The sequence below is a fragment of the Callithrix jacchus genome, chromosome 15, assembly GCF_049354715.1.
Source record: "Callithrix jacchus isolate 240 chromosome 15, calJac240_pri, whole genome shotgun sequence".
Classification (NCBI taxonomy): Eukaryota; Metazoa; Chordata; class Mammalia; order Primates; family Cebidae; genus Callithrix; species Callithrix jacchus.
In genome coordinates, this window is record NC_133516.1 from 9,167,706 (window position 1) to 9,195,270 (window position 27,565).

Sequence of the window (27,565 nt, forward strand, 5' to 3'; positions counted from 1 at the left end):
GCTGCCACGTGGGGGCGGGGACCCTAGGGCGGGTCAACAAAGGTCGGTGATTGTGTCGTGAGGCGAGGCCGACGTAGAGGGCGGCAGGCGGAGCCCGAGGCGGGTGATGCAGGGAGCGCAGGGATCCCACCTGGAGAGTCGGGGCCGCACGCTGAGACCCCGGGGTGAGGGGCGGGGATCCGAATCCCCGCCCTGCTGTCCCCTCCCCTTCCCCGCCTCCGCGCCCCTCCCCCCTCCTCCCCTCTGGTTGGAAAGTTTCTAGAATCTCTTCCCGGCGGTCTTTGCGGTTCCAACATGGCGGAGCTGACGGTGGAGGTTCGCGGCTCCAACGGGGCTTTCTACAAGGTACTGACCCCTTTGCCACTCTGTCGAGTGTTCTAGGGGCTGGGGCGCGTTTGAGGGAGGGTTGATGGTCCCGGAGAGTGAGGCTGGGGGTGGGAAAGGCGGCTAGGCCCAAGCCGGAGGCCACGGGATTCCTTGCTTCTCCCCCCTCCACCCGCGGTTTAACGGTCTCGGGGGCCGGGGCTCCGTTATGTTTTGAAACCACACGTCGGACACCTCTTGCGTTTTCCTAGTTAGGAATCTTCCTTGCGGCTCTTGGCGGGCCGGTGGGAAGCAGCTGAGCGGCGGCGGGACGACGGGAGCTCCTCGGAGCAGGCCCGAGGCCGGGGAGGCGGGGAGTCGTGAGGAGGTGGTGGGATTGTGTGGTCGCGCCCGCTACCCCGCCCGCGGATCTGCCCGGCCCGAGCGCCTCAGCCCGCGCCTGCGACCCCTCCCCGCCCCCTGGGGCGCGTGTAGCGCGGAATCTTTGGAATTCACCCCTTGTATTTGAGTTTCGGGCCAACAAATCTTCAGCGTCTGAGGAGAATGGGGGTGCCGGATTTAGGGTTATAGGATCGAAGACGGAAAAGCAGAAAACCTTGAATTGTGGCGGGTTGGAATATTTTTGCGGCCTGGGAGATTGGGCGGCGCCTTAGTTCCTTTATTACGGAAGAAAAGGAGAGAGTTCTCCGCTTTAAAGTAAGGTTTAAAATGCGAAATGGATCAGGGAGATAGGCGGAGAGGTGACCAATTTCTTTGTATCACTGCCCCTGTTTTTGGAGGGAGGTGTGTGTGTTTTTTTTCCCGCGAGGTTTTTTGTTTGGTTGGGAAGGAAGAACATGCATTACTATGAAATCGGGGCTGGAAAACGTAAGAGAAATAGTACAGGAATTTGGTAGGGGCTTTCAGCGTTCACATATCTGAAAATGAAATCAACTAGTTTATTTTTTTGCCACTATGGCGTTCTTTTCTCATTCTCCCGAAGTATGCCAGGATGTTACAAGATCAATACAAAATCTCCCCAGCTGTTGTCTGTCCGTCAATCTCACTGAGCCAGCATCTCAAATGTTTGAGAGTCTTGGCTATTTTTATGAAGGGCCTTCTTCTAATATGCATGAGAATTGTGTGCCTCCAAAGTGAATTCTCACAGGTTTTCATTTCAGCGGACCTTTTATTCCACGAGTTTTTATTTTGTTTGGCCATGATTTTCTATTTTCAGCGTTTTGTTTCTCTTTTCTTAGTTTACTGATTAGCTTTGTGGATTTGGTTTAACTCTCACGTGGTACTAGCGTAATGAGGAATCACAGCGTATAAAGGATCTCCCTAAGCTTTTCACAAGTTTAAATCTCCTTTGGTGGTAAACGTAAAGTAGAACAGTGCCTGTTGGAAATGACACTTTAAGTTAATGCGTGAGTAGTTACATTAACGTTACGGTCTAGGTTTAAGACTTGATGTCAGACAAATGACCTAGGTGAAATTTGAGTTGATACTTAATTGACTTTTGTTGTTATTGAAACTTGGTGGTTGCCTTCCCTGGACGACTGCATGTATGGTTTGCTGGGTAAGACGGCGCAAAGAACAGACTTAACCACGTTTTTCCTATCAAGCGTAGATAAGTCGTTTTGCATCATCCCCCACTCCTTTCCCGAAAAGTTTTAGATTCTCACGATTTGGCTGTATAGTTCTTGTATAACGGAGATAGGCATTTTTGTTTTGCATGATGGAAAGAATAAAGCAATTATTTTGCTTTAACACGTTATTCTACATCATGCATGTGGTAGCCATTTCTTTTTAGCAAAGTATATTTTTCATTAGCCTGCTATACAAGCTATGTTTTCCTTTTTTTTAATAAGGTGAAGGTAGTCAATTTGTTTCAAAGATAGTTTGCAGTCTTACTTTGGTTTTTCATGGTATTTTTTTTTTCCCCAGTCCGTTCACAAGGAATCAAATATCCCCATTTTGGAACTCTGAAGTATGTATTGTTGATCTCTGCACGCTCTACAGTTTACTGCTTGGTTCTTCTTAAGCTTTGACTCCGTAACTCATTTGCCTCACAAAGTGAGGTGGTACTTTGGCGGGGTTGGAAAGGACACTAGTCACGTGTGTGCACTGAAATAATGTACACTTGAACATTCGGAATTTTATGTCCAGCCATAATCCACTGGCACATGCACTTTGTGGACACTGGTCTTCAGAACTCTGGAAGAATGAGAATGGTGACGTAGAAGAGAGTCCTGGATTTGAAGTGAACAAATGGGAATTCTAGGTCTGCAGCTTACTGTTACCTTAACAATGGACCCCTGCACAGATCTCTCTTTAAGAGATTTGAAGTTCAGTGATCCAGTATTTTGTATCCAATAAACTGCTGACTTGAAAAACATTGGCTTATTGTACAGAAATTTATTGCCTTTTAATCATTAGAATTTAAAAGTTGCAGTTAATTTACATACAGTAAGATAAGCATTTTTTGCTGATAATCATCAAGATTATCTGTCACCTTAACTGTGGTGGTGGTGGTTACACAGTTGTCAGCATTTATCAAGATTCGTAGCCCCCAGATTTCTGTCAGGCCCTTTTTAGTCAGCCATTCCTCAACCTCAGCCTCTAGTGTCTTCTGTTTTCATAGTTTTGCTTTATTCAGAATGTTATGTATATAGAATCATACAATATTTTGTGTAGTGTTTTGAGTCTGGCTTCCGTTTAGCATAGGAGCAATTTTAATTTTTTCTAATTTAGAAGATAATAGTCACTGAGGGAATTTTGGAACTCAGCAAAAACTAGAAGCTGCCTTGAGATGAGAGCTGTTAACATTTTAGTGTATTACTTGGGGTTTGTGTGTGTGTGTGTGTGTGTGTGTGTGTGTGGTGCTTTTCAGTGTACAGGTGATTTGAATTTCCCTTTTTCCCCTCCTCTTACCCCCTATATACACAGAAGACACACATTAGGCTATAAGTCTGAATTGCCATTGATGAATTTCAAAGTCAGTTATCAGGCCTTGCGGCAGTGGTCTGTAGACCTTGATTAAAGTTTTTCTAGTAGAACTGAAACTTCATTTCACAAATTAATTGGAACCAGAGAAGCGCTGAAGATCTGAGTATTTTACCTAAAATTAGGGTAGTCTTTAAAAAATAGTATGTAAACAGATGATGGCCTGCACATTATTCTGCATTTAACAGTGAATCTATAGTTAAAGAGATAAAAACTTGATTTGTATATGTTTGCAGCCCTGAAAATCTGTGGGGATGAGAGAGAATGGGAAGATGTTAATTAAGCATTTGATAGTGGGCTATGCTGTTACATAAAATAGCATAGCCTTTGTACTTTTGTACTTCTCATACCTAGAGTAGCATCTTAGGTTTTGTACTTCTGGACATTTAAGGTGCCCTGAAAAAAAGTTTTATTGAGGTAGAATGTATATCTTACAAAATTAACCTGTTTTGAGTGTACAGTTGCATGATAGTGTATTTACAGAGTTGTATAACCACTGCCAGAGTCTTCCTCCTTTAGAACATTCCATTACTCCAAAGAAACCTCCTGCCCATTTGTATCATTAAAATGCTGTGTGAGAGTGTGTGAATGTGACAGAGCTAGACACACACACACAATCTCGCTCTGTCGCCTAGGCTGGAGTGCAGTGGTGCGATCTCTGCTCACTACAATCTCCACCTCTCGGGTTCAAGCGATTCTCCTGCCTCAGCCTCTGAGTACTTGGGCAGGCACCCACCACTATGCCCTGGTAATTTTTGTATTATTAGTAGAGATGGGTTTTCACCATGTTAGTCAGGCTGGTCTTGGACTCCTGACCTCAGGTGATCTGCCTGCCTCAGCCTCCTAAAGTGCTGGAATTAGAGACATGAACCACCATGTCCAGCCTAAAGTGCTTTTTAACTGATGTATTAATGTATATTAAACTTTGTAATAGCATTGCAATTTATATGGCCTTGGGCTGAGTATAATTTTATATATTTTTTGAGATGGAATCCTGCTCTGTTGCCCAGGCAGGAGTGCAGTGGCACGATCTTGGCTCACTGCAACCTCCACCTCCCAGGTTCAAGATTCTCCTGCCTCAGCTTCCCGAGTAGCTGGGACTACAGGCGTGTGCCACCATGCCCCGCTGATTTTTGTATTTTTAGTAGATTTGGGGTTTCACTATGTTGGTCAGGCTGGCCTTGAACTCCTGACCTCTAGTGATCCACCCTCCTTGGCCTCCCAAAGTGCTGGGATTACAGGTGTGAGCCACTGGGCTGGACCATGAGTATAACTGTAAATTGAAGTTGAAGGTGAGTTACTCAGTTTCTGGCTCAGAGAGGAAAGTTTTCCATGATGTTCTAAGGGAACCTGTAATCTCTAAGATTTCAAGCACTTTGTGCAGAAGGTAGAGTTAATTACTTTTAGAGCTCTGTTTTAACTATGTAACTGACTACAAAACAAATCTCAAAGTACTATAATATTTCTGTAATTAACTTCCGTATTTAGCTTAATTTAATATTAAGTGGAATTTGATCACAATCTAAATTATGCAGTAGGTATATTATCAATAATAATGATGACTAATAGAATTATAGTAAAGGACTGGTGTTCAGAGAGTAACTGACTTTTCAAGGTTAGTACAGAATCTTGTTAGTTGGTTCCGTTGTGGAGATTTGTAATTGAAAATATAAAGATGCAAAATTGTCTTAATATTAGGGCACTGTGTTAAAAATATGTAGTTCCAGATCTTTTAAAATGGTTGTTAGTTGTGCATATTTAAAAAGATGATTTTCATTAAAATGCTAAGGGATGAACATTTAACTCTGAAAATTCATAAATTTTTATTTTTATTCATAGATAGTTGCAAAACGTTGCTATTTGTGGAGGGGAAGGAAGGCTGGGATTTTCTACTCTAACTTGTTGATGTCGATCACAGTTATTAAAATGACAGTTTAGGCCGGCACGGTGGCTCATGCCTGTAATCTCAGCACTTTGGGAGACTGAGGCAGGGATGGATCACGAGGTCAGGAGTTCGAGGGCAGCCTGGCCAACATAGTGAATTCCAGTCTCTACCAAAAATACAAAAATTAGCCAGGTGTGTTGGCACGTGCCTGTATGTAGTCCCATCTACTGAGGAGGCTTAGGTGGGAGAATTCCTTGAACCTGAGAGGCGGAGGTTGCAGTGAGCCACAGCCATACCATTGCACTTCAGCCTGGGTGACAGAGTGAGACTCTGTCTCAAAAAAATTTTAAAAAGTCAACTTAAATGCATGTTTTTCTTGTAAAGTTTTGTATTTTGTATTACAAGAGCAAGGCATAATTATGAAAAATATGAAAGCAGAAAAGCACATGGCCCTGGCTTTAAATACTTCCAGAAAACATAATTTTCCCGTATTTTTACTTCTGTGTACCTGCATATTTTCTGTATCAGATAATAGTGTGCCTCCTGTGAGTAAGATAATAGTTTAAGATGAGAGCCTGTTCTTTACTAGATTATTTATTAAGCTTTTTGTATATGTATTTCCTGATTTTATTCTCCCAAGGACTCTGAGGTAGGTTTTATTTTTAAATTTTTATTTTTTAGTAGAGATGGGGTCTTGCTATTTTGACAAGGCTGGTCTCAAACTCTTGGCCTCAAGTGATTCTCCCATCTGGGCCTCCCAGAGTGCTGGGATTATAGGCATGAACCACCGAGTCTGGCCAGCATTAGGGATTTTTCCAAGTAAATTTTAGTGTAGTGACCTTACGTTTTCATTAGGAGGAAAACGGCAGACACTTTGCTGAATTATAACTATGAGTAAGTTCTCTATCATAGTGTTCAGGTTGTCAGATTCTTTTTTTTTTGTGGTGGGAAGAGCAATATGCATTCATTCCATGATTGACTCCTAATTCTTGTAATAGCTTTTAACTGGCAGAATCATCCAGGTAAACAACTTAGTTTTTTCGTATGTAGACGAAGCAGTTGTATTTCCCTTAACCTATTTATCAAGTTATGGAATCTTTGCTAGTTTCTGTTGGTGACAGTCCCATCTCAACTGTAATTTTCATTGAGCACACAGACTACTTATCACACTTGGTAGGCACCTTACCCGAATTTCCCATTTAATCCTCTCAACTAGAGTGAAGTAGTTAATGTTAACACCATATGAGAATACTGAGGGTAAGTGAATCCAGGTCTGTAAAGTTAGGTGCCGATTTAAGATTCAGACTCTGAAGTTTGACTGTACAGAACCAATCTCTTTAACTGTTATGGTGTAATTTTTTTGAAGTATAATTTGAAGTACAAATGTTTTGCCACATTATTACCAGTTATGAATTGTTATTAATTAATACAAGGAGAATTATGAGGAATAAATTGGGAGGATTCCCAGAGAAATGATTTGAGCTATGCCTTTGCTTTAGAAAAATCTACTGTAATATGGTAGCTGCCAGCCACAGAGATGAAATGTGCTAGTCTGAATTGAGATATGCTTTAAATGTAAAATACAAATTGGGTTTCAAAGACCTAGAATTAAAAAAAGAATGTGAAATACCTCAGTAATTTTTTTTTTTTTTTTTTTTTGAGCAGGAGTCTCACTCTGTTTCCCAGACTGGAGTGCAGAGGCAGGATCTAAGCTCATTGCAGCCTCCACCTTCTAGGATCAGCTGATTCTCATGCCTCAGCCTCCTGAGTAACTGGGATTACAGGAGCCCTCCATTATGCCTGGCTAATTTTTGTATTTTTAGTAGAGTCAGGGCTTCACCATGTTAGCCAGACTGGTTTCGAACTCCTGGCCTCAAATGATCTGCCCGTCTCCGCCTCCCAAACTGCTGGGATTACAGGCATGAGCCTCTGTGCCCGGCCAGTCATTTTTTTTTTATTGATTACATGTTGGATAAAATTTTAGATACATTAGGTTAAATAATAGTGAGATTAGTATTACCTGTTTTTCATGAATTTTGTTTTGTTTTGAGACAGAGTCGCTCTGTTGCCCAGACGCAATCTCGGCTCACTGCAGCCTCCATGTCCCGGGTTCAAGCGATTCTCCTGCCTCAGCCGCTTTAGTAGCTGGGACTACAGGTGGCCGCCACCATGTTCGGCTAGTTTTTGTATTTTTAGTAGAGACGAGGTTTCACCATGTTGGCCAGACTGGTCTCAAACTCCTGGGCTCCAATAATGCACCTTCCTTGGCCTCCCAAAGTGCTGGGATTGCAGGCTTGAGCCACTACCTGACCTCTTTCTTTAAGATAATTTATGCTCTCAGTTGTTTTTAACTTGCCTGCCATACTCTAGCTTCAGTGTTTTTTGCCATCTATTTTGGGAGGATGAACAGAGGTCTCCATTAGTAGAGTAGCTGATGAAGTTGGTTGTTGTTGGCAAAGGGATGCACTCCTGTGTTGAGATTTCTTTGGGAGCAGGAGCCTCAGAGATCCTTTCTTAAATTACATAATTAATCATAGATAGCTTTTTTTGGTTCTCTTTTTCATACAAACTTTTTGTTTTTATAGTTTTTCAGTTTATTTTCAAGTCTTAAATTTTGTTGATATGTGTACCTAGTACATAGTAAGCTCTCAGTATATATTTGTTGAATGATGTGTAATCTTAGTAACTAATTTTATCATTTCTGATTTTAGTTCAAACTGAACTTAAATGATTTTTTTTTAAAGGAGTTATGTTTTGATCATGGTCAAGTTCAGATACTGTCACAAACTTTATGCATACATAGAGGTAACTGTATAGAACTTAAACTCTGCAACAAGAAAGTCAGAATAGCTTTTTTGTTTGAGTCTAGTTCTGTCACCCAGGCTGCAGTGCAGTGAAGCAGTCTTGGCTTACTGCAACCCCTGCCTCTTGGGTTCAAGCGATTCTCTGGCCTCAGTAATTATTGTAGCTGAGATTACAGCCATGCACCACTAAGCTCAGCTAATTTTTGTATTTTTGGTAGAGACAGCGATTTGCCATGTTGGCTAGGCTGATCTCGAACTCCTGACTTCAGGTGATCCGTCCGCCTCTGCCTCCCAAAGTGCTAGGATTACAGGTGTGAGCCATGCTGCCTGGCTCAGAATAGTTTTGGGTGGTCATTTGGAAACATTAATTCACTCCATTACAAAGAAAACAACCCATTCCATTTCTTTTTTTTTTTTTTTTTTTTCTTTTTTGGGGGGGGTGAGGAAGGCAGGAAGGAAGGGAAGAAGGACGGTAGGGAGGAAGGAAGGGATGAAGGAAGGAAGGAAGGGAGGAAGCGGGGGGGGGGGGGGAGGGAGGGAGGGAGGGAGGGAGGAAGGGAAGGGAAGAAAGGAAATCAAGCAATGAAAGACATTGCCGACCTGGATCTAGAGGTTTACAAGTTGATTTCTTTTTTTTTTTGAGAGAAGGAAAGAAAAAAAATAATAAGTAAAGGAGAGGAAGAAAGAGGAAGAGAAAGAGGGAGAGTAAATGGAAATATTGCTTTATTTTGAAAAAAATTGGGTATTAATAATGGCCAATCAATGTTTCATTTAAACTAATGGGTAGGTGCGTTGTATTGACAAGAATGTATATTTTGTGTATTTGAAGTGGAGAGCTCTATAAATATTTATTAAGTTTACTTGTTCTGGATCTGAGTTCGAGTCCTTGATATCCTTATTAATTTTCTGTCTCATTGAATCTAAGTCTCCTATCTGGGTGTTAGGATCGTTAGCTCTTGTTGCATTGATCCTTTTACCACTATGTCTTTGTTGCTTTAAAATCTATTTTATCCGATACAAGAATTGCAACTCCTGCTTTTTATTTATTATTTATTTTTGCTCTCCATTTGGTTGGTAAATCTTTCTCCATCCCTTTGTTTTGAGTCTTTGTGTATCCTTGCATGTGAAACGGGTCTGGCTGTAACATGCTGTTGGGTTTTGGCTGTGTCTTTTGATTGGGAATTCAGTCAATTTAAATTTAGGGTTACTGCCATTTGATGTTGACTGGCTGTTTTATCCACATTTGTTGGTGTAAATTCTTCTTTATGTTGGTGCTCTTTACTTTTTGGTGTATTTTTGAAAGGCTAATACTGGTTGTTTCTTTCTGTGTGTAATGCTTCTTTCAGAAGCTCTTGTAAAGCCGGCCTGGTGGTAATAAAATCTCTGATTTCTTGCTTGTTCATAAAAGATTTTATTTTTCCTTCAGTTGTGAAGCTTAGTTTGGCTGGATATGAAATTCTGGGCCGAAGGTTCTGTTCTTTGAGGATGTTGAATATTGGCCCCCACTCTCTTCTGGCCTGTAGAGTTTCTGCGGAGAGATCTGCTGTAAGTCTGATAGGCTGGCCTTTGTGGGTAATCTGACCTTTCTCTCTGGCTGCCCTTAGTATCTTCTCCTTCGTTTCAACCCTGGTGAATCTAACGATTATGTGCCTTGGGGTTGCTCTTCTTAAGGAATATCTTTGTGGTGTTCTCTGTATTACCTGGGGTTGAATGTTGACCTGCTTTGCTAGTTTCGGAAAATTTTCCTGAATAATATCCTGAAGGGTATTTTCCAGCTTGGATTCATTCTCTCCGTCGCATTCAGGTACACCTATCAAACGTAAATTTGGTCTTTTCACATAGTCCCACATTTCTTGGAGACTTTGCTCATTCCTTTTTATCCTTTTTTCTCTAATCTTTTCTTCACGTTTTATTTTATTAAGTTGGACTTTGACCTCTGATATCCCTTCTTCTGCTTGAACAATTCGAGTGTTTAAACCTGTGCATACTTCTCGGAGTTCCTGTATTGTACTCTTCAGTTCCATTAATTCACTCATACTCCTCTCTAAGTTGTCTATTCTCAATAGGATTTCATCAAACCTTTTTTCAAAGTTCCTAGTTTCTTTACGTTGGGCTACAACATGGTCTTTTAACTCACCGAAGTTTGTTATTAAGCATTCCTTGAAGAGTGATTCTGTCATCAGGATGCGCTGTTCTCCATGAAGCCTTGTTCCATTGTTGATGTGGAACTGTGATCATCTTTAGAGGGAGAGGCGTTCTGACTTTGAGTATTCTCAGCTTTTTTACGCTGGTTTCTTCCCTTCATTGTAAATTTATCCTCCTGTCGTCTTTGAAGTTACCAACTTTCAGATTAGGTCTCTTGAGTGGACGTCCAGGTTGTTAGTTCCCAGGGCCAGAGCAGCGGCGTTAAAACTGATGGTGCTTTTCTGCCCAGGATTCTCCTGTCGGGCTTCCTTCTTGTGTCCGTGGTAGGCGACTCTGCCTTCCCGGGGCTCCAAACCTCTGTCAGAAGGGGAACCGGTCCCGTTTACTCTGCGCCGAGCGCTGCCGAGCCAAGGTGCCAGCGGAACCGCTGAGCTGACCACGAGAGTCGCGCTGGCGTCTCGTGTGTTTCCACCACTGGGGGATCTTCTGCTCCGTGAGCGACCAGACTTTGTCTGAAAGTGTGGCCTCCTCTAGTTCTCCGCGCCTTCCCTGAGAGCTGCAATCCCGGGATGTTAGCGATCGGCCATCTTGGATCGTTCCAACCCATTCCATTTCAAAGAGAACTGTATATTACGACATACAAATGGGTGAACCTAACAAGCCAAGAACATAACTGGTATGCAGGCAGTAGTAGATTACTTACGTATGTTTAACAAATCTTCACATCCTCATTGTCCCCCCCTCCCTTTTTTCCCCAAATTCGGAACAGTTACACGGTTAATACTAATGAATGCTGAATACTTGCCTTGAATAACTTTTTTCTAATTAGAGCTTATGCCTTAATTGGCCAGGCCCAGTAACTCGCCTGTAATCCCAGCACTTTGGGAGGCTGAGGCAGGGGAGATCACTTGAGGTCAGGAGTTCAAGACCAGCCTGACTAACATGGTGAAACCCCATCTCCACTAAAAACACAAAAATTAGCGGGGCATGGTGGCTGGTGCCTGTAATTCCAGCTGCTCAGTAGGCTGAGGTAGGACAATCCCTTGAACCCAGGGGGCAGAGGTTGCAGTGAGCTGAGGTTGTGCCAGCACACTCCAGCCTGGGCAACAGAATGAAACTTCATCTCAAAAAAAAAAAAAAAAAGGAAAAAGAACTTGCTCCATAATGATGCAATCTGCAATAATTACTGTAATGTATAATGTGATTGGTAAATTTGCAGACTTTTAAAATTTGTGGTACAGGTATCTAGTGATTTGAAATAATTTTATTTTGTAGATTTAGTTGCGTAGATCTTAAAGTTAAGACATTTGATTGCAATAGCAACCTTGACTGTCGCTTGTTGGAATCTTTTAGGTGTTGTAAGCATTTTATAAGTCTATTACACAAAGTGTATATTCGAGATCCCTAGAGATGGAAAAATTAAATGGATGTGCAGAGTGGTGATGCATATATCTGCTATATAGAAAACATGTTGGCTGACAAAATATTTGATATATTCTAACTTTTAAAGGTATATGTTTACATATACATGTGTGTAATTTTACACACATTTAAGTACGATATAAAAACTTTGTTTATTGCATTTTTTTCCTTTTTTTCTTTTTTTGGCTCGTGGTTGCCCTTTACCACCTGAGTCTCCATCTCCCCCTCCATATTAGGTAACCCTTGTTTGTAGCAAGTGGACATGGTTCCAGGTATTTTTACCATGCTCATAGGATTGTATATAGATATGTGTTCAGATAAAAGTATAGGGTTTTTCAATATTACTGTATAAAAATAGGATCATTTGGCTGGGTGCCATGGCTCACACCTGTAATCCGAGCACTTTGGGAGGCTGAGGTGGGCAGATCATGAGGTCAGGAGATCCAGACCATCCTGGACAACATTCTGGACAACGGGTGATAACCCTTTCTACTAAAAATACAAAATTTAGCTGGATGTGGTGGCAGGTGCCTGTAATCCCAGCTACTTGGGAGGCTGAGGCAGGAAAATCACTTGAACCCAGGAGGTGGAGGTTGCAGTGAGCCAAGATTGCATCATTACACTTCAGTTTGGCGACAGAGAAAGACTCCGTCTAAAAAAACAAAAAATAAAAATAGGATCATCCTCATCTCGACGATTTTCATGTGGAGTATGATTTATTTAAGGCTATATAGTTGTAAGAATATATACAATTAAGCCATTCCCCAGTTAATAGACAAACATTTTGTTTTCAGTTTTTTGTTGCTCCACATAACTATTTCCATTGAATAGATTTTGAAGACTGGGATAGCTTGGTGAAAGGGAACCTTTAAAAAAACCACCAAAAAAACTAATAAATCTTAAAAGATTACTTTCCAAAAAGGCTTCCTGTTTCTTCCATCAACAAATGGCAGCTGGTTTTCTTTCTATCTCTGCCAGAAATTGGCTTTATTAGGTTTAATTTTTGCCAATCTCTTGGATGTAAAGGGATATTATCTCATTAGAACTTGATCCTACTTGTGAATTTTAATGTTTGTTTGCCATTTGAATTTGTTCTTCAAGACTTGACTTTTTGCCATTTGAATTTGATTTTCTAAGAATTTCTTGTCTTTGGCCCATTTTTTTGTTGGGGTGTCCTTTGTCAGTTTTGGAAATTTTTTTGTATTATGGATATTAAGCCTCACCTAACGTAAGAGTGTCCCCTCTCTCACCTATTTATTTAGATTATTTATTTTGAGATAGGACCTCAAAATAATACTTTTGTCACCCAGGTTGCAGTGCAGTGGCAAGATCATGGCTCATTGTAGTCTTGACCTCCCAGGTTCAAGCAGTCCTCCCACCTCAGCCTCTAGAGTACCTGAGACTAAGACATGTGCCACGATGGCCACCTAATTTTTAAAAATAATTTTTTTTTTAGAGATGGAGTCTTGCTATATTGCCCAGGCTGGCCTCGAATTCCTGGCACTCAAGTGATCTTCCTGCCTCAACCTTCCATAGTGCTGGGATTGCAGACATGAGCCACACTGTGACCTGCCTCCCCATTCTTTTTATTTCTTTTCTTGTATTGCTGGCCATAGTGAAATTTTAGTTTTTAACACACACAATTATTTTTTTCCATTAAGTCTTCTGGGTTTCCAGTCCTGGGTAAGACAGTCTGTGCCCAGATTATACATATAATTTCTTAGATTATTCGGCAGTTTCATTTATTCTTTACATTTAATTAGTACATTATTTTTGCATATTCATATGGATAGGCAGTTATGCTACTGCCATGTATTAATCATCTCTGTTTGAAGATTGTTTTTCTTGCATGTGTGGGAATTAGGTATTTGCCCTCCTTAGCTCGATCTCCCTCACTTCTAGGACTGGGATAAGAGGATGATGCTCAGCTTTCTGGAGGGCTGGATTCCATTCCAGGTTGATAGACCCTCCTAAGAATTACTCCAGAGAGTCTGAGGTGTTCTGGGAATACCGTACAGAGATCTGGAGAAGGGAACATTGTGATTTGCCTTTTGGCAAATAACGCCAGTTAGGGATCTTATTTTCCTTTCCTTACTATCTTGGATCCTCTTGTTTTACCTACAACATCGTTAGTGGGATCTGAGACCTTACAGTGAAATCACTATATTGTAGTGTTTTCATTTAGTGAGATTTTTTTTTTTTCCTTGCCCTGGTAAGGAGCTCTTTATGTATTTGTTAACCATGTAGACAGGCCAGAAACATAAAGTGTTTATTATGAATCTTTTAAATTACTTGTCATAAAAGCTCCAGGAAGATTTATCATGGCAGTTGTGTGGAGGGAGTGGCTTTAAATACTCCTAGCATATCTTCGAATGTCTGGGAGTACGGCAGTTTAAGAATCTTCATCTCCTTTATTTTGCAAATAGAGAAATTGTTGTTGTTTTAGGAGACCGGGTCTCCCTGCGTTGTCCAGGCTGGCCTGGAACTACTGGGCTCAAGTCGTCTTCCTGCCTCAGCCGCCTGAGTGGGTTGGGATTACAGACCACTCTTGGGTGTCCATCTTGAGAACTTTAAAGTTGCCTAGATAATGATGATCACCCAGATCTGAGAGACACCACATCAGACTTTGCAGCTTGCAACTTGAATTTCTTTTTCTTTTTCCTTTTTTTTTGAGACAGAGTTTTGTTCTGTCGCCCAGGCTGGGGTGCAGTGGCGTGGTACTCACTGAAACCTCTGCCTCCTGGGTTCAAGAGATTCTCCTGCCTTAGGCTCCCAGGTAGCTGGGACTACAGGTGTGCACCATCACACCCAGCTGATTTTTGTTTTTGTGGAGGTGGGGTTTTGCCTTGTTGACCAGGTTGGCCTCGCACTCCCGACCTCAGGTGATCTGCCCACCTTGACCTCCCAAAGTGCTGGGATTACAGGTGTGAGCTGTCATGCCCAGCCTTTAGCTTGAGTTTCTTATCTGAGCTGTAAAGCACAGAAACACTATTTTCTCATTTCTCCCAGTGAAAGCACAGAGGTGGTAGCATTATGTAGATGTATGAGAGAGAAGTTAATTCATTATATACAGTGGCTGCCTTATTGCATTTGGCTGTATTCTCTGAGAACCCTGGTTTGCAAATATTGTTTGCTTTGTTCAGTTTTCTCTTTCATTTTCAGAATCCTGTTAAATGGATCATACTGTGTAGGGTGCAGAGCAGACAACAGGAGATTTTGACTGTGGATATGTTCATTTTAGGTGTCAGTAAACTATGGATAGAGATGTCTAAATAGTTGGAAGCTGGGTTTAGAATCAACAGAATAGATTGTTTTTTCATATATAGATTTGAGAAGTTAGTGGAAGATCGATGCAATTTCTTTTTTTGTGGGGGACCAAATTTCACTTTTGTCACCCTGGCTGGAGTGCAATGGCATAATCTTGGCTCACTGAAACCTCCGCCTCCTGAGTTCAAGTGATTCTCCTACCTCAGCCTACCGAGTAGCTGGGATTACAGGTGCTCACCACCATACCCAGCTAATTTTTGTACTTTGAGTACAGATGGGGTTTCACCATGTTGGCCAGGCTGGTCTCAAACTCCTGACCTCGGTAATCCACCTGCCTTGGCCTCCCAAAGTGCTGAGATTACAGGCGAGCACTGTGCTGGGCCTTGATGCAATTTCATTATACATAAAACAGCATCAGGTGTAATAGGCACTCTACCATGAAGAAAGAAGAAATGTGCCAGTTAATCTGAACATGGTTGTCTTCTAGTATTCTTATGTACTTATTGAAAGATAGCTTTTAAACAGTCCCATACATAAAATGGGAAGTTCAAGCAAAAGAAATTCTTTAAAACATATTCAGATATTTGTGTTTCTTCTCAAAATATCTTCCTCAGTGCCATCTAGAGTGTTGGTCTTGTAAGCATACTTTAAAAGTGCTCTCCTCTATTATCTCCAGGATTTTCTTCCAAAAAGTTTTACTCATTTCGTGAGCTTTGATCCTGGTGCTTTCTAGATTTTATCAGAAGGTGTCAACAGAACAACATTCTGATAACAAACCGCAGTCATTCTTACAGTGGTTCTTCATTCGTTTGCTGACTGAAATGTTAAGGAGTTATCAGGTACCACAGAAAATTGCAAGCAAACCAAGTTTGAGCACTAAAGAGCGACATTTATATCCTGACTGACGTGGCTATCAGCTATTCCAAGATGTCATTCATTGTAAGACCCATCCTGATTTCAGAGATGTTAAATTGTTAAAATTGATGAGTTGAAAAGCAAGACTGGGGCCACAGTATGAATCAGTAAACTGATGATTGAGCAAGGGATAACAGGTGATAATCAAATCCATTGTGGCAGTTCTTGGGGAAAAAATAAACCAGAGTTGCTGAATTTGCATAAACTATGTTAGTAACTTTTTCTTATGGGCTGTGTTTTGTAATCACATTTATCCACAGAAGTAATATTTAACTGGGGAAAATGGGGAGTTAACCTAGTAAGAGGAAAGACCTTTCACCGTCTGACAAACAGCCCAGTGTCTCTTAATAAAGAAGAATTAATTGTCGTCAGTTTATTTTTGGAAATACTGTACTTTATTACAACTTTGCATCAGGAATTAAGCCATCAATTGCACTTTTTTTTAAAAACACATTTGACAAAGGCATAAAAACATGTAAAGTTATTTCTTGACTGTTGTGCCATATCTAGGGAGAAAAATGTGTAAATTTATTGCCAGCGATTCATGAGAAGAGAATTAAAAAGAAAAATAGTAGTCTAAAAGCTGGAATGACAAACTATGTAACAATGCTTGATCACCTTTGAGGGAATCCGTAATGTGAGTCCGATACTTCCTTTTGCTTACTTAAGAGAATACTCCTGAACTAGAGTTGTGATTCCTGACAGGTCCCCTGCTTTACCATGCACATGTTAATAGATTGGAATCTTGAGATTGGAGTGATTAAAAAGTTGGCTCAGCTAAGGATAGTTCCTAACCTCTATTTAGGAGGACTGTATTTTTTTTTTTTTTTTTTTTTTTTTTTGCTGACTGTTCTTTTGTTAGGAAAAAAAGGCAGTTTGTTTTGCAATCAGAAAACTCTTCAGAGAAGAATTTTGAAATATAAGAGTTACACTTTTAGTACGGTGTAAATTTTGGACTTTTTTGGTTCTGAACTTACATTCTAAAACTTTGGATTCAAGCCGTGCAGTTTCTGATTACATTTGATAGTCTGCTGAAGGTTAAGGTTTTAAAGTTTCTGTTTACTCTGTTATAAGTAATGTAAATTTAGTGTTGGAATGAATTGCAATGGTAGGAAGGCATTAGTGAGTTTTTAAAAAATCTAATAGGCCAGGCGTGGTGGCTCACGCCTGTAATCCTAGCACTTTGGGAGGCTGAGGTTGGTGGATCACCTGAGGTCAGGAGTTCAAGACCAGTCTGGCCATCATGGTGAAACCCCATCTTAAAAAAAAAAAAAAATTATAATAGTAGATGAATTTGAAATCGTAGTTACTTTCTAGTCAAAGGAATTTTTCTAGACCAGGATGATATTTTCTTAATGGGTTTATCAGGAATGTTCCTGAAGGGACAACTCTACAGATTTCTAAGCTACAACTCAATCAACGTATCTGATATATTGATCAGTATTTTAAACATTAAAATACTCTTTCAGCTGGAATCCTAGTTTTGGAAAAGATAAGTGCTTTACCAATTGTGAGTTTTTGATACTTTAGGAACCTTGCCTTAAATATCTTTTTATGATAGGTGCCTTATTCCCCTGATTAACATGACTAACAGACTTAATCTTTTAGAATTTAAAACTATGTGAGTTGGCAAAAGCATTTCATCATCTGGTTCATAGTGATTTAGTGAAAAGAGCTCAAGACAGATGGGGTTTTAAATTTGTACTTTTAACCTAGAGACTGAAACTTCGGGGTTATATGTATATTGTTTCAACTTCATTTTTAAAAAAATGAGTTCTCTTATAAAATGAGAGGTTTGTAAATGATATTTTGTCCTCATACAGAGTCATTAGGTGACTTTTCCACAGCCAGGGTCTGTAATTCATCTGTTATCACATTTTTTGTTATCGTTATAATATTAACCTTTTAATTCCCGAAATACAGTCATACCATGTTACTTTCTGTTTATAGGATTTTTTTTCTATGACTGCTCCTGTCAAGTTGAAAAACTTGTTTTTCAGCTATATTCTGTAATTTAAAAAACGTGTTCATAAAGTAGGCAGATATCCTGTGTACCTTTTTCTTTCCACAGACCATTTCAGCATTATCTAAAAAAAAGGAGATCTTTATATTATAATAAGGTAGGATCTACAAGACAAAACTGAAGAGAAAAAGTTCAGAACAAATTGTAACAAATATGTAACACTTTAAAGGAGAGTTTTACATTATTAAAATTACATTTTTTCCTGTGAATTACTTGTTCAGCTGGTTTATATCCATTGATACCTTTTCTATCAGCTAGTTCTTACTCACCTGAGGATACCTGTAATTGGGGATTTAACCCTGTTATATGTTGTTTCGGCCCCTGTTCCCCTTTCTCCTTTGTATGTGATGCTTTTATATTTTAGCTTCCGGGTAGTATACTTTTATCAAACTTTGTGGTTTTGGGGCTTTGCTTTTTTGGTTAGAAAGGCCTTCCATTGGCTCCTGCTTTCTCCTGAAATCTTTATTGATTTTTTTTTTTTTTAAGTTTGAATGTTTTATCTTTTTTTTGTTTTTGTTTTTGTTTTTGGGTGAAGACATCCATTTCTGTTTTCCTCATGAATTATTTAAATGTTCCAATACCATGTTAAAAAGAATCTATTCCTTCCCTATTTATAAATTCCTAAGTGACTTAGGCCTACTTTTGGAGTCTGTGTTGTGTTCCTTTAAAATATATTTTCCATCTTCATTATTGTAGTTTTAAAATAATCTTTAAAGTGTGTTAAGTATAGAATGTTATTGTTCTCTCCCACTCCAGCCCCCCTACCCCATTTTAGAAGTTTCCTTTTAAAATGCTGCTGTCTTTTTAAAAATTTTCTTTGAGATAGACTTATTTTATTACCCACCTTCCCCCTCCTTGCCCAACACAGACACACTCTTCCTCAGTATTTCTGTGGGATCCCATTGAAGGAATAGGGTAATGTTAGGGGCATATTGAAATTTTCGTAATATCAAGGTCTCTAAGAACATGGTATTTTACATTATTCTGAATTTTCTATTTATTAGAGCTTCAGCCATTTTTGTGCATAGCTTCAGTGCATATTTTTGTTGAGAACACTTGTAGGGTTTATTTTTTGGCTGTTGCTGTAAGTAGAACATTTTTTGTAAAAAATTATTTTACAGCTGCTTGTTTACATCTAGAAAGCTAATGGATTAACTTGACGCTCAAGTGGATCTTTGACTAAGAACCTTTTTTAAAAAAATTGTTTTATACTAGATTGCTTTTGAAATTAGTTCTTCAGATAGTGGTTTTTTACTGCTCAGGGATTCCTTCTACTCCTTCCATGCCTACCTTCATTTTGCATTTAGTTTATGGCATTTCTGGTTTTTTATTATATGATGCCTATTTGTTGTTTTGTCAGAGTTATGGGTACATTTTAAGTTTTTCTGTTTATCTGCAGCAAGCTGTGAACATTTGAATACACTTGAGATGTGTTATACTGCCTATTTATTAATGATTATCTTATAGTTAAGAGTTTCAAGTGTAAACATATATTGGACTGTGTGAGTGAACAAGACAGGTGACCATTTAATAAGGATGCCTTGAAATCTTCCATGTCTGCATATGTATGGGAAGAAGAAAAAGAAATGTCAAAGGCTTTGTTTTGAGAAATATGGGGCCTGGCGCAGGTAAGTATGAATCGGAAGAGAGATGGGGACTGAGGATAGAAGTTACGGAGACTTAAAGGCATAAAGCCCCTGCCATGTTCAGACAAATGTGGCTGTTACTGGTGTCTCCTGTCAGATTTTGGTAAAGACCCAACCCTGTCAATTTGGGTCTTTTGAGCAGGTAAGGGGACCTAGCATCATTCTGGTGACTTGGAGAGTCCAAAAATACCTTTAAAAGTATTGACTGTGTCCTGTATCACGTGGGCTCAATTTGACAGAAATCTGGCCATTAGAAGCATGTCTGTCTAACATTTAGGAATTGGGGATTAGATTTTATGGAGTAGGATATTAAAAATTCTTCACCACAGTCCAAATACATTTTAAGGACTAGGTATCAGGCCTTAATCTAGTAAAGCTCATGGCGGAATGATGCTGGCAATAAAAGTAGATGTGCAAAGGGCCCTGGTGCGGTGGCTCACGCTTGTAATCCCAGCACTTTGGGAGACTGAGGCAGGTAGATCATTAGGTCAGGAGTTTGAGACCAGCCTGGCCAACATGGTGAAACCCCATCTCTACTAAAAATACAAAAATTAGCTGGATGTGGTGGTGTGTGCCTGTAATAGCAGCTACTCAGGAAGCTAAGGCAGAAGAATTGCTTCAACCAGGGAGTCGTTGCATTGAGCCGAGATGGCGCCACTGCACTCCAGCCTGGCGACAGAGCAGGACTCCATCTCAGGAAAAAAAAATAGTAGATGTGTACAGAGCTATGCTTCAAACTTTGTGAAAAATTTGAAAAAAGAAAGGTAGAGTGCTGGTTTTTAGATAGAAAAAAACCTTATTACAAAGGAGAGTGAGGGAAAACATTTATAAAGTTGAGAACGGAGAGTGAAATTTTCTAGTGGCTTAGAGTTCTGATTTGAACTAATCCACCATATATGATTTATACAGACCTAGAAAGATTAGTTTCTGAGACCTTTCAAACTTTGTGTGAGTTTGTTGAAGAGCTAGAAAATGTTAGTGGAAGGTAAAAATATGGCTGTCTTCTGATGCTTTACTAATCATAAACATGGATATTCTCAGTTTCTGAAATTTGTTAAAAAATGGCAAGGGTATAATATTAGATATATTTGCTGGTAACATATGGTGAATGAGCTGACCAGAGTGATTGTTGAAAAAAAGTGAATGTGGGCCAGGTGTGGTGGCTCACGCCTGTAATCGCAGCACTTTGGGAAGCCCAGGTGGGTAGATCACCTGAGGTCAGGAGTTTGAGACCAGCCTGGCCAACATGGCAAAACCCTCATCTCTACTAAAAATACAGAAAATTAGCTGGGTGTGGTTGGTGTACTCCCAGCTACTCAGGAGGCTGAGGCAGGAGGCCAAGATTGCACCACTGCATTCCAGCCTGGGCAACAGCATGAGACTCTGTCTCAATCAATCAATCAATAAGAATGTGCCCTACTAGAAACAGAGAAACTGGCCAGAAGTCATCAGTATATCATGGTCGGATAATCAGAGCCTGAACTAGAGTGGCAACTCTTCTAATTAAATTTAGGAAGGATTAATTCATATCCAGAATTACAAGGTAGAGCACTATAGCAGTGTGTGTGTGTGTGTGTGTGTGTGTGTGTGTGTGTGTGTGATGGAGTTTTGCTCTTGTTGCCAAGGCTGGAGTGCAGTGGCGTGGTCTCGGCTCACTGCACCCTCCGCCTCTCGGGTTCAAGCGATTCTCTTGCCTTAGCCTCCCGAGTGGCTGGGATTATAGACATGCGCCACCAAGCCTGGCTAATATTTTGTATTTTTAGTGGACACGGGGTTTCTCCATGTTGTTCAGGCCAGTCTCAAACTCTTGACCTCAGGTGATCCACCCTCCTCGGCCTCCCAAAGCTTCGTTTTATTACTGTTAATCTTCCATTTACTGTGTAAGTTTTAAAAAAAATTTTGTTGCTGTTGCAAGTTTGTCTTTTCACTTTATTCTCTTTTGGGTTTATTCAGACGTCTTTAGTGTTACTTAATGGACTTTTGGGGAAGGAGTGCTCATTTTGCCATGCTTTGACCAGATACTGCATACATGTGTTTATGTAGCTAGTTTGCTGTGGACATTATGGAGTCTAGTGTGATAAAGATGTTTCAGAAAAGTATTTCCTATGTTCCCAGTGGTTGAGTGTGTATAGCATTTGACTAACATTGAGCAATCTGCAGTTCTGATTCATAGTAATATAAAGTCATTTAATGTTAATGGTAATTATACAAGTGCCAAGGGACAGCTTGCCTAAGGTTACATAGTAGTGGAATCAGGATTTCAGCAACAATAATTCTACACTCAAGTCCTTTGCTCTTTCTTATGTCAGACCTTAATGGTTTATTTCAGCTGTATTAAACCAAGGAAGATAGGTACAAAGGCTAATTTTAATATTAATTTTAAGGCTGATAAATGACAACCAGTTGTTGAGACTGTATTCATTCCGTCATAGTTGTGAACAGTGTACTCACTATAGCCCAGTTTACTTTTAAGGGAAGGAGAGAAGTATCTAGGAAAAATAAGATTAAGTTAATGGCAAAGGTAATATTCAAAATCTAGTCATACATTTTACTGAAGGTGGACTGTAATATCGATAGCACTTCTTTTTTTTTTTTTTTTTTGAGATGGAGTTTCACTCCTGTTACCCAGGCTGGAGTGCAGTGGCGCGACCTTGGCTCACCGCAACCTCTGCCTCCTGGGTTCAAGCAATTCTGCCTCAGCCGCCTGAGTAGCTGGGACTACAGGCGCGCACCACCATGCCCAGCTAATTTTTTGTATTTTTAGTAGAGATGGAATTTCACTATGTTGACCAGGATGGTCTCAATGTCTTGACCTCGTGATCCATCGGCCTTGGCCTCCCAAAGTGCTGGGATTATAGGCGTGAGCCACCGCGCCCGGCCAGTAGTACTTCTGTGCTAAATATTACTTCATTTAGTTCTCATAATTTTTCATTAGGTGCATGATACTGTAATTAATTTCATTAGGTCAAAACTATATTTGGGAATATAAAAGTGATAGGGCTTGGTTATGAATCCTGGGAGCCAGTACTCCAGAGCTTGAACTCTTTGTCACAGTAGTAAATAATGAACTCTTAGTCACAATACTAAGTAACTGTCTTGCTGAACTAATACCTGAGATGTTCCAGTGATGCACAATTACTTTTGCTAATTCCAGGTAGATGACACAAGGTGAAAAATGAGGTTCAAGAGGTTATGTAACTTAAAAAAGATCATATATCTCATAAATGGTAAAGATGGAAATCAAACTCACATCTGCCTAATTCCAAACCCTGTGTCCTTTCAGTATTCCATACTTTGTATCTTGAATACAGCCTTGTAGAGTTATGAAGTGCCTCATATTGATATGTTTTTAATAATGTTTTTGTGTTTTGCAGGGATTTATCAAAGATGTTCATGAAGACTCTCTTACAGTTGTTTTTGAAAATAAGTAAGTTATTTTTGTTGGCAGAGATCTTAATTTTAGAGATTGGCAGTGCCAAACTGTTTGCTTTTTGTGTTCCTGCTGCCACTGGAAAAATGATTTTGCTTTTGGAGGGTGTGTGTGTGTGTGTGGGGGGGGGTTGGTTGTTTGATCTTAAGTTTAGTTTTGATAACTCTTTACCTGTTTTTCTGTCCATAATTTACTTGTTACTTTTTTCATAACTCTTTGCCAGAACATGTATGGATATGAATCAGTGGCACAAATTAGATGATAATATGCTTAATGCTTAAAAGCTGAGAATGTTCAAATGATGTTGTAGAAGGTTTTCCACTTGACTACTGGTCATCAGAATAAGTATTAAGCCATCTTTAATTGCTTTGAGGGGTATGGAGTCTAAAAATGGGGAAGACAGTATGTTGGGCTTGGTTAGGAAGGGTTATAAAAGAGCACTGGGCTGGGTGTCATGGCTCACACCTGTAATCCCAGCACTTTGGAAAGCTGAGGCAGGCAAATCACCTGAGATCAGGAGTTTCAGACAGCCTGCTCAACGTAGTGAAACCCTGTCTCTACTAAAAATACAAAAAACTTAGCCAGGCTTGGTGATGGGGTTCCTGTAATCCCAATTACTTAAGAGGCTGAGGCAGGAGAATCGCTTGAACCTGGGAGACGGGAGTTGCAATGAGCGGAGACTGCCATTGCATCCAGCCTGGGCAACAAGAGCGAACTATGTCTTAAAAAAAAATAAAAAAGGAACTGTTTAATTGATGGTCAGAAAAAAACTGTTCAGCTTTTACTTTTAAGCTGTTTGTGGAATTGCCTGAAATCTCTGCCTAACAGCTGCTGCTGCTTCATGTAGAAACAAGTGTTGAGATGAGTTCTTGGAGCAGCTGCCATTTGGACAGTAATGATGAAAGCATCCCCAAATCTTTTGTCAGCTGCTGCTTTGCCTAGCCTTGGCAGATAGAAACTCGAGGGACATTTTATGTCATAGTATACTTCCCAGACATGTAAATGACCTGTGAGATATTACAGTTGGGAAGAATTTTTAACTTTATAAATTCAGCTTTTAAAATACAACATAAAAAAATGTCAGTTAAGTGATAAGTTAGTGGTTTAATACATTGATATTTGCTACAGAGTTAAAAGTAAGCTTTTTCTATGTTCTCATTGTAATGTATGTATCCACTATAGGAAAGATAAATGGAAAATGAGAAAAGTAATCTTTTGTAATTCAGATATTCAAAATAATTGCTGATTTATTTTCTGTGTTTCGGTGAACATGTATATTAAAAAGTTACACAGTTTATATTGTTTTGTAATCTATGAAATTGTGTTTCCTTTATTGATAGGTCATATAGTTGTAAAAGTATTTGAAATAAGTTGATCTCACTACTATTGGGCAGCTGTGTTGATACGACATTTTGATTTGAAGTTAGTCATCATTATGAACTTATTTCATTTGCAGAATAATGTATGTACTGCTCTTAGGATGAATAATTTGGGAGAATGTGTGTACTGCTCTTAAGATGAGTAATTTGGGAGGTAATGTACAGTTGCTATCAATTATGTTAATTATGGACTTCATCAAGAGTCATATAAAATCTGTTCTACTTCAGTAAGTACTTGGGAAATTATATTAATAGTATGAAGGTTGTTTTTCTTCTCTTTAGGGAAAGCTAAATGGTAAACTAATTTGAAAAAATATGCAGCACCAAGCATAGACTGTCTATTTTTAAATTGTTAATACACATTTTCTAATCCTTCAGTTGGCAGCCAGAACGCCAGGTTCCATTTAATGAAGTTAGATTACCACCACCACCTGATATAAAAAAAGAAATTAGTGAAGGAGATGAAGTAGAGGTATGTATTTTTAAGTTTATTTTCTTGTGGTGTCTATTTTTTGTATTTAAATATTCTTTTAGGAAAATTAGCATAGTTGATGGAGGATAAATCTAATTCCTTTTCTCTGTTCTTTCTATTGGTGGTAATGGCTGTGCAATCTAGCCGTGCTTGAGTTTTGGAGTCAGAATAGATCTCACCTGTCCCATTGTTAGTTTTGTAGACTTTTATCATTATAATTTGGAAGTCATGGATGATAGTACATTTGAATTTTTTTTTTTTTGGAGACAGAGTTTTGTTCTTGTTGCCCAGGCTGGAGTGCAATGGTGCGATCTCAGCTCACCACAAACTCCACCTCCTGGGTTCAAGTGATTCTCCTGCCTCAGTCTTCTGAGTAGCCGGGATTACAGATGCGTACCATCTCGCTTGGCTAATTTTGTAGTTTCAGTAGAGACGGGTTTCTCCATGTTGGTCAGGCTGGTTTCAAACTTCTGACCTCAGGTGATCCATCTGCCTCAACTTCCCAAAGTGCTAGTATTAGAGGCGTGAGCCACCACTCCCAGGCTGCATTTGAATTTTTAAAAGAACCTGGCATAGAACACTATGTGCTATGGTGTTATTCTATTCCTTCTTTTTCCTATTTACTTTAAATAATATGTCTTATGATTTGCCTGGTGTCTTTATGAAATGACAGTTATTTTACTATAGTGTTCATTAACAGAGTTTCTATGTAACAATGTGAAATAGTGTAGCTAGCTTTTTTGCCTTGTAGAATATTATAGAAATGTCTGAGGAAAAATTAAAAAGTACAGAAAAGCAAAAAAATAAAAGTAATAAAGGACGAGGGAAAGAAATCACTGCTCAGAGATTAATAAAACACTGTTCATGTTGTGCATGTTCTTCCAGGCGTGTGTGTCTGTCTGTCTCTCTCTCTCTCCCTCCACCCCCCAGCCCGATCTCTCAGAATAAAAGTGGGATCATGTTATACTGCTTCTTTATATCTTGCTTTTTTTCACACTTAGTAGATCTTGGATGTCTGCCTTTTTCGTGTTATTATTTGTGGTTATATAACCAGAAACCTAGAAATAATTTTCAAATAGAACCGCAATGGTGATTTGATGAATATAATTTTTTTTTTCAGTTTTTAAGAAACTGATACCATTCCTCCTTTGTGCTCAAATTTCTTTTTTTTTAAAGATGAGGTTTCACCATGCTGGCCAGGCTGGTCTTGAACTCCTGACCTCAGGTGATCCACCCACCTCGGCCTCCCAAAATCCTGGGATTACAGGTGTGAGCCACCGCGCCTGGCCACTGTGCTCAAATTTCTTAAACATATTTCTCACTGAAAGTTGCTTGATAGTATCGAAAGACTTTTAAGTTTCTGTTGTTTGTACCTACTATATATGTAGGGTGGGTTATGGGAATTGGGATAGGAGAACTTGACTGATGAAATCTCAGTGTTTTTACAAACTTTTTTTTTCTTTTTTGAGATGGAGTCTCACTCTGTCATCCAGGCGGGAATGCAGTGGTGCGATCTTGACTCATTGCAGCCTCTGCCTCCCAGGTTCAAGCCATTCTCCTGCCTCAGCCTCCCAAGTACCTGGGACTAAAGGCATGTGCCCAAATTGCTGGGATTACAGACATGAGCCGCCACTCCCGACTCTACAAACATTTTATTTATTTTTTTTTTTGAGATGGAGTTTCCCTCGTCTCCCAGGCTGGAGTGCAGTGGTACGATGTTGGCTCACTACAACTCTGCCTCCTGGGTTCAAGCAATTCACCTGCCTCAGCCTCCCAAGTAGGTGGGATTACGGGCATGTGCCACCATGCCTGGCTAATTTTTGTATTTTTAGTAGAGACGAGGTTTCACAATGTTGCCCAGGCTGGTCTTGAACTCATGACCTCAGGTGATCCGACTGCTTTAGCCTCCCAAAGTGCTGGAATTACAGGTGTGAGCCACAATATCTGATCATTTACCAACGTTTTAAATATGCATATTCTGTACTAAGCACTGCAAGTGATTTGGTTATCTGCCAATTCTATTTTACTTTTTTTTTGCAATGGAGTCTTGCTCTGTACCCAGGCTAGAGTGCAGTGGAGCGATCTCAGCTCACTGCAGTCTCCTTTTCCCAGGTTCCAGTGATTCCCCTGCCTCAGCCTTCCAAGTAGCTGGGATTACAGGTACCCACCACCATGCCCAGCAAATGTTTTATTTTAATAGAGACAGGGTTTCAACATGTTGGCTAGGCTTGTCTTGAACTCCTGACCTCAGGTGGTCTGCCCACTGTGGCCTACCAAAGTGCTGGGATGATAGGTGTGAGCCACCTCACCTGGCCTGATTTGTTTAAACGATAACTTTTCTTTGAGCTCTCATTAAGGTAATATGCTAGGAAGTCAAATAATTGCAACCCCTAATAACCTTAACTTAGTGTACCCACTTTGGTAGAAGTCAAGGATAAAAGAGTGAGTAAAGTGAGTGCTTTACTCATTCATGCGGGCCCTGGTTCTTGGCACCCTCAAGTAGTTTTATACTTTGCTTACGCAAAAGCAAAAAAGCAAAATAGTACACAGTGAACTTTGTGCACATAAATCCAGGCAGAAGTTTTAAATGGCAATTAGTTAAGAAGTAACTTTTTGTAAGGATACCTGTACTGTAGTCTAGCTGTTGTGTTTGAGTTCTTGAGGAAAATTTTACTGATGTGTGGTGGGGGAGGCACGAAGAACAGTGGTGAAGTGACTGCTGCAAATCAGGGAGTGTCAAGTGGGGTCCTGGCTGGTGCTGTGTGTGGTAGTGATTGCTGCTGCTGATTACTGTCTTCATTTGGACTTTAGATTTTATTGAAAACGTGTTTCTCAGTGTTGTAGCTCTTTCTGTTAGTTTTTTGTGAG

The 27,565-nt window shown here is 39.9% G+C and overlaps 1 protein-coding gene across 11 annotated transcripts in view; it reads left to right on the top strand.

Annotated features, from left to right (window-relative positions):
• Window positions 1–276: 276 nt before the first annotated feature.
• Window positions 277–27,565, top strand: part of FXR1 (FMR1 autosomal homolog 1) — an 819,632-nt gene continuing 792,343 nt past the window's right edge. For all 11 annotated transcript variants that reach the window (XM_078350221.1, XM_078350223.1, XM_078350227.1 and 8 more), the window contains exons 1-3: window positions 277–345; window positions 22,791–22,843; window positions 24,604–24,697. In XM_078350221.1, coding sequence (XP_078206347.1) covers window positions 295–345; window positions 22,791–22,843; window positions 24,604–24,697 — 198 coding nt within the window. In that variant the 5' untranslated portion in view covers window positions 277–294. The remainder of the gene's footprint in view (window positions 346–22,790; window positions 22,844–24,603; window positions 24,698–27,565) is intronic.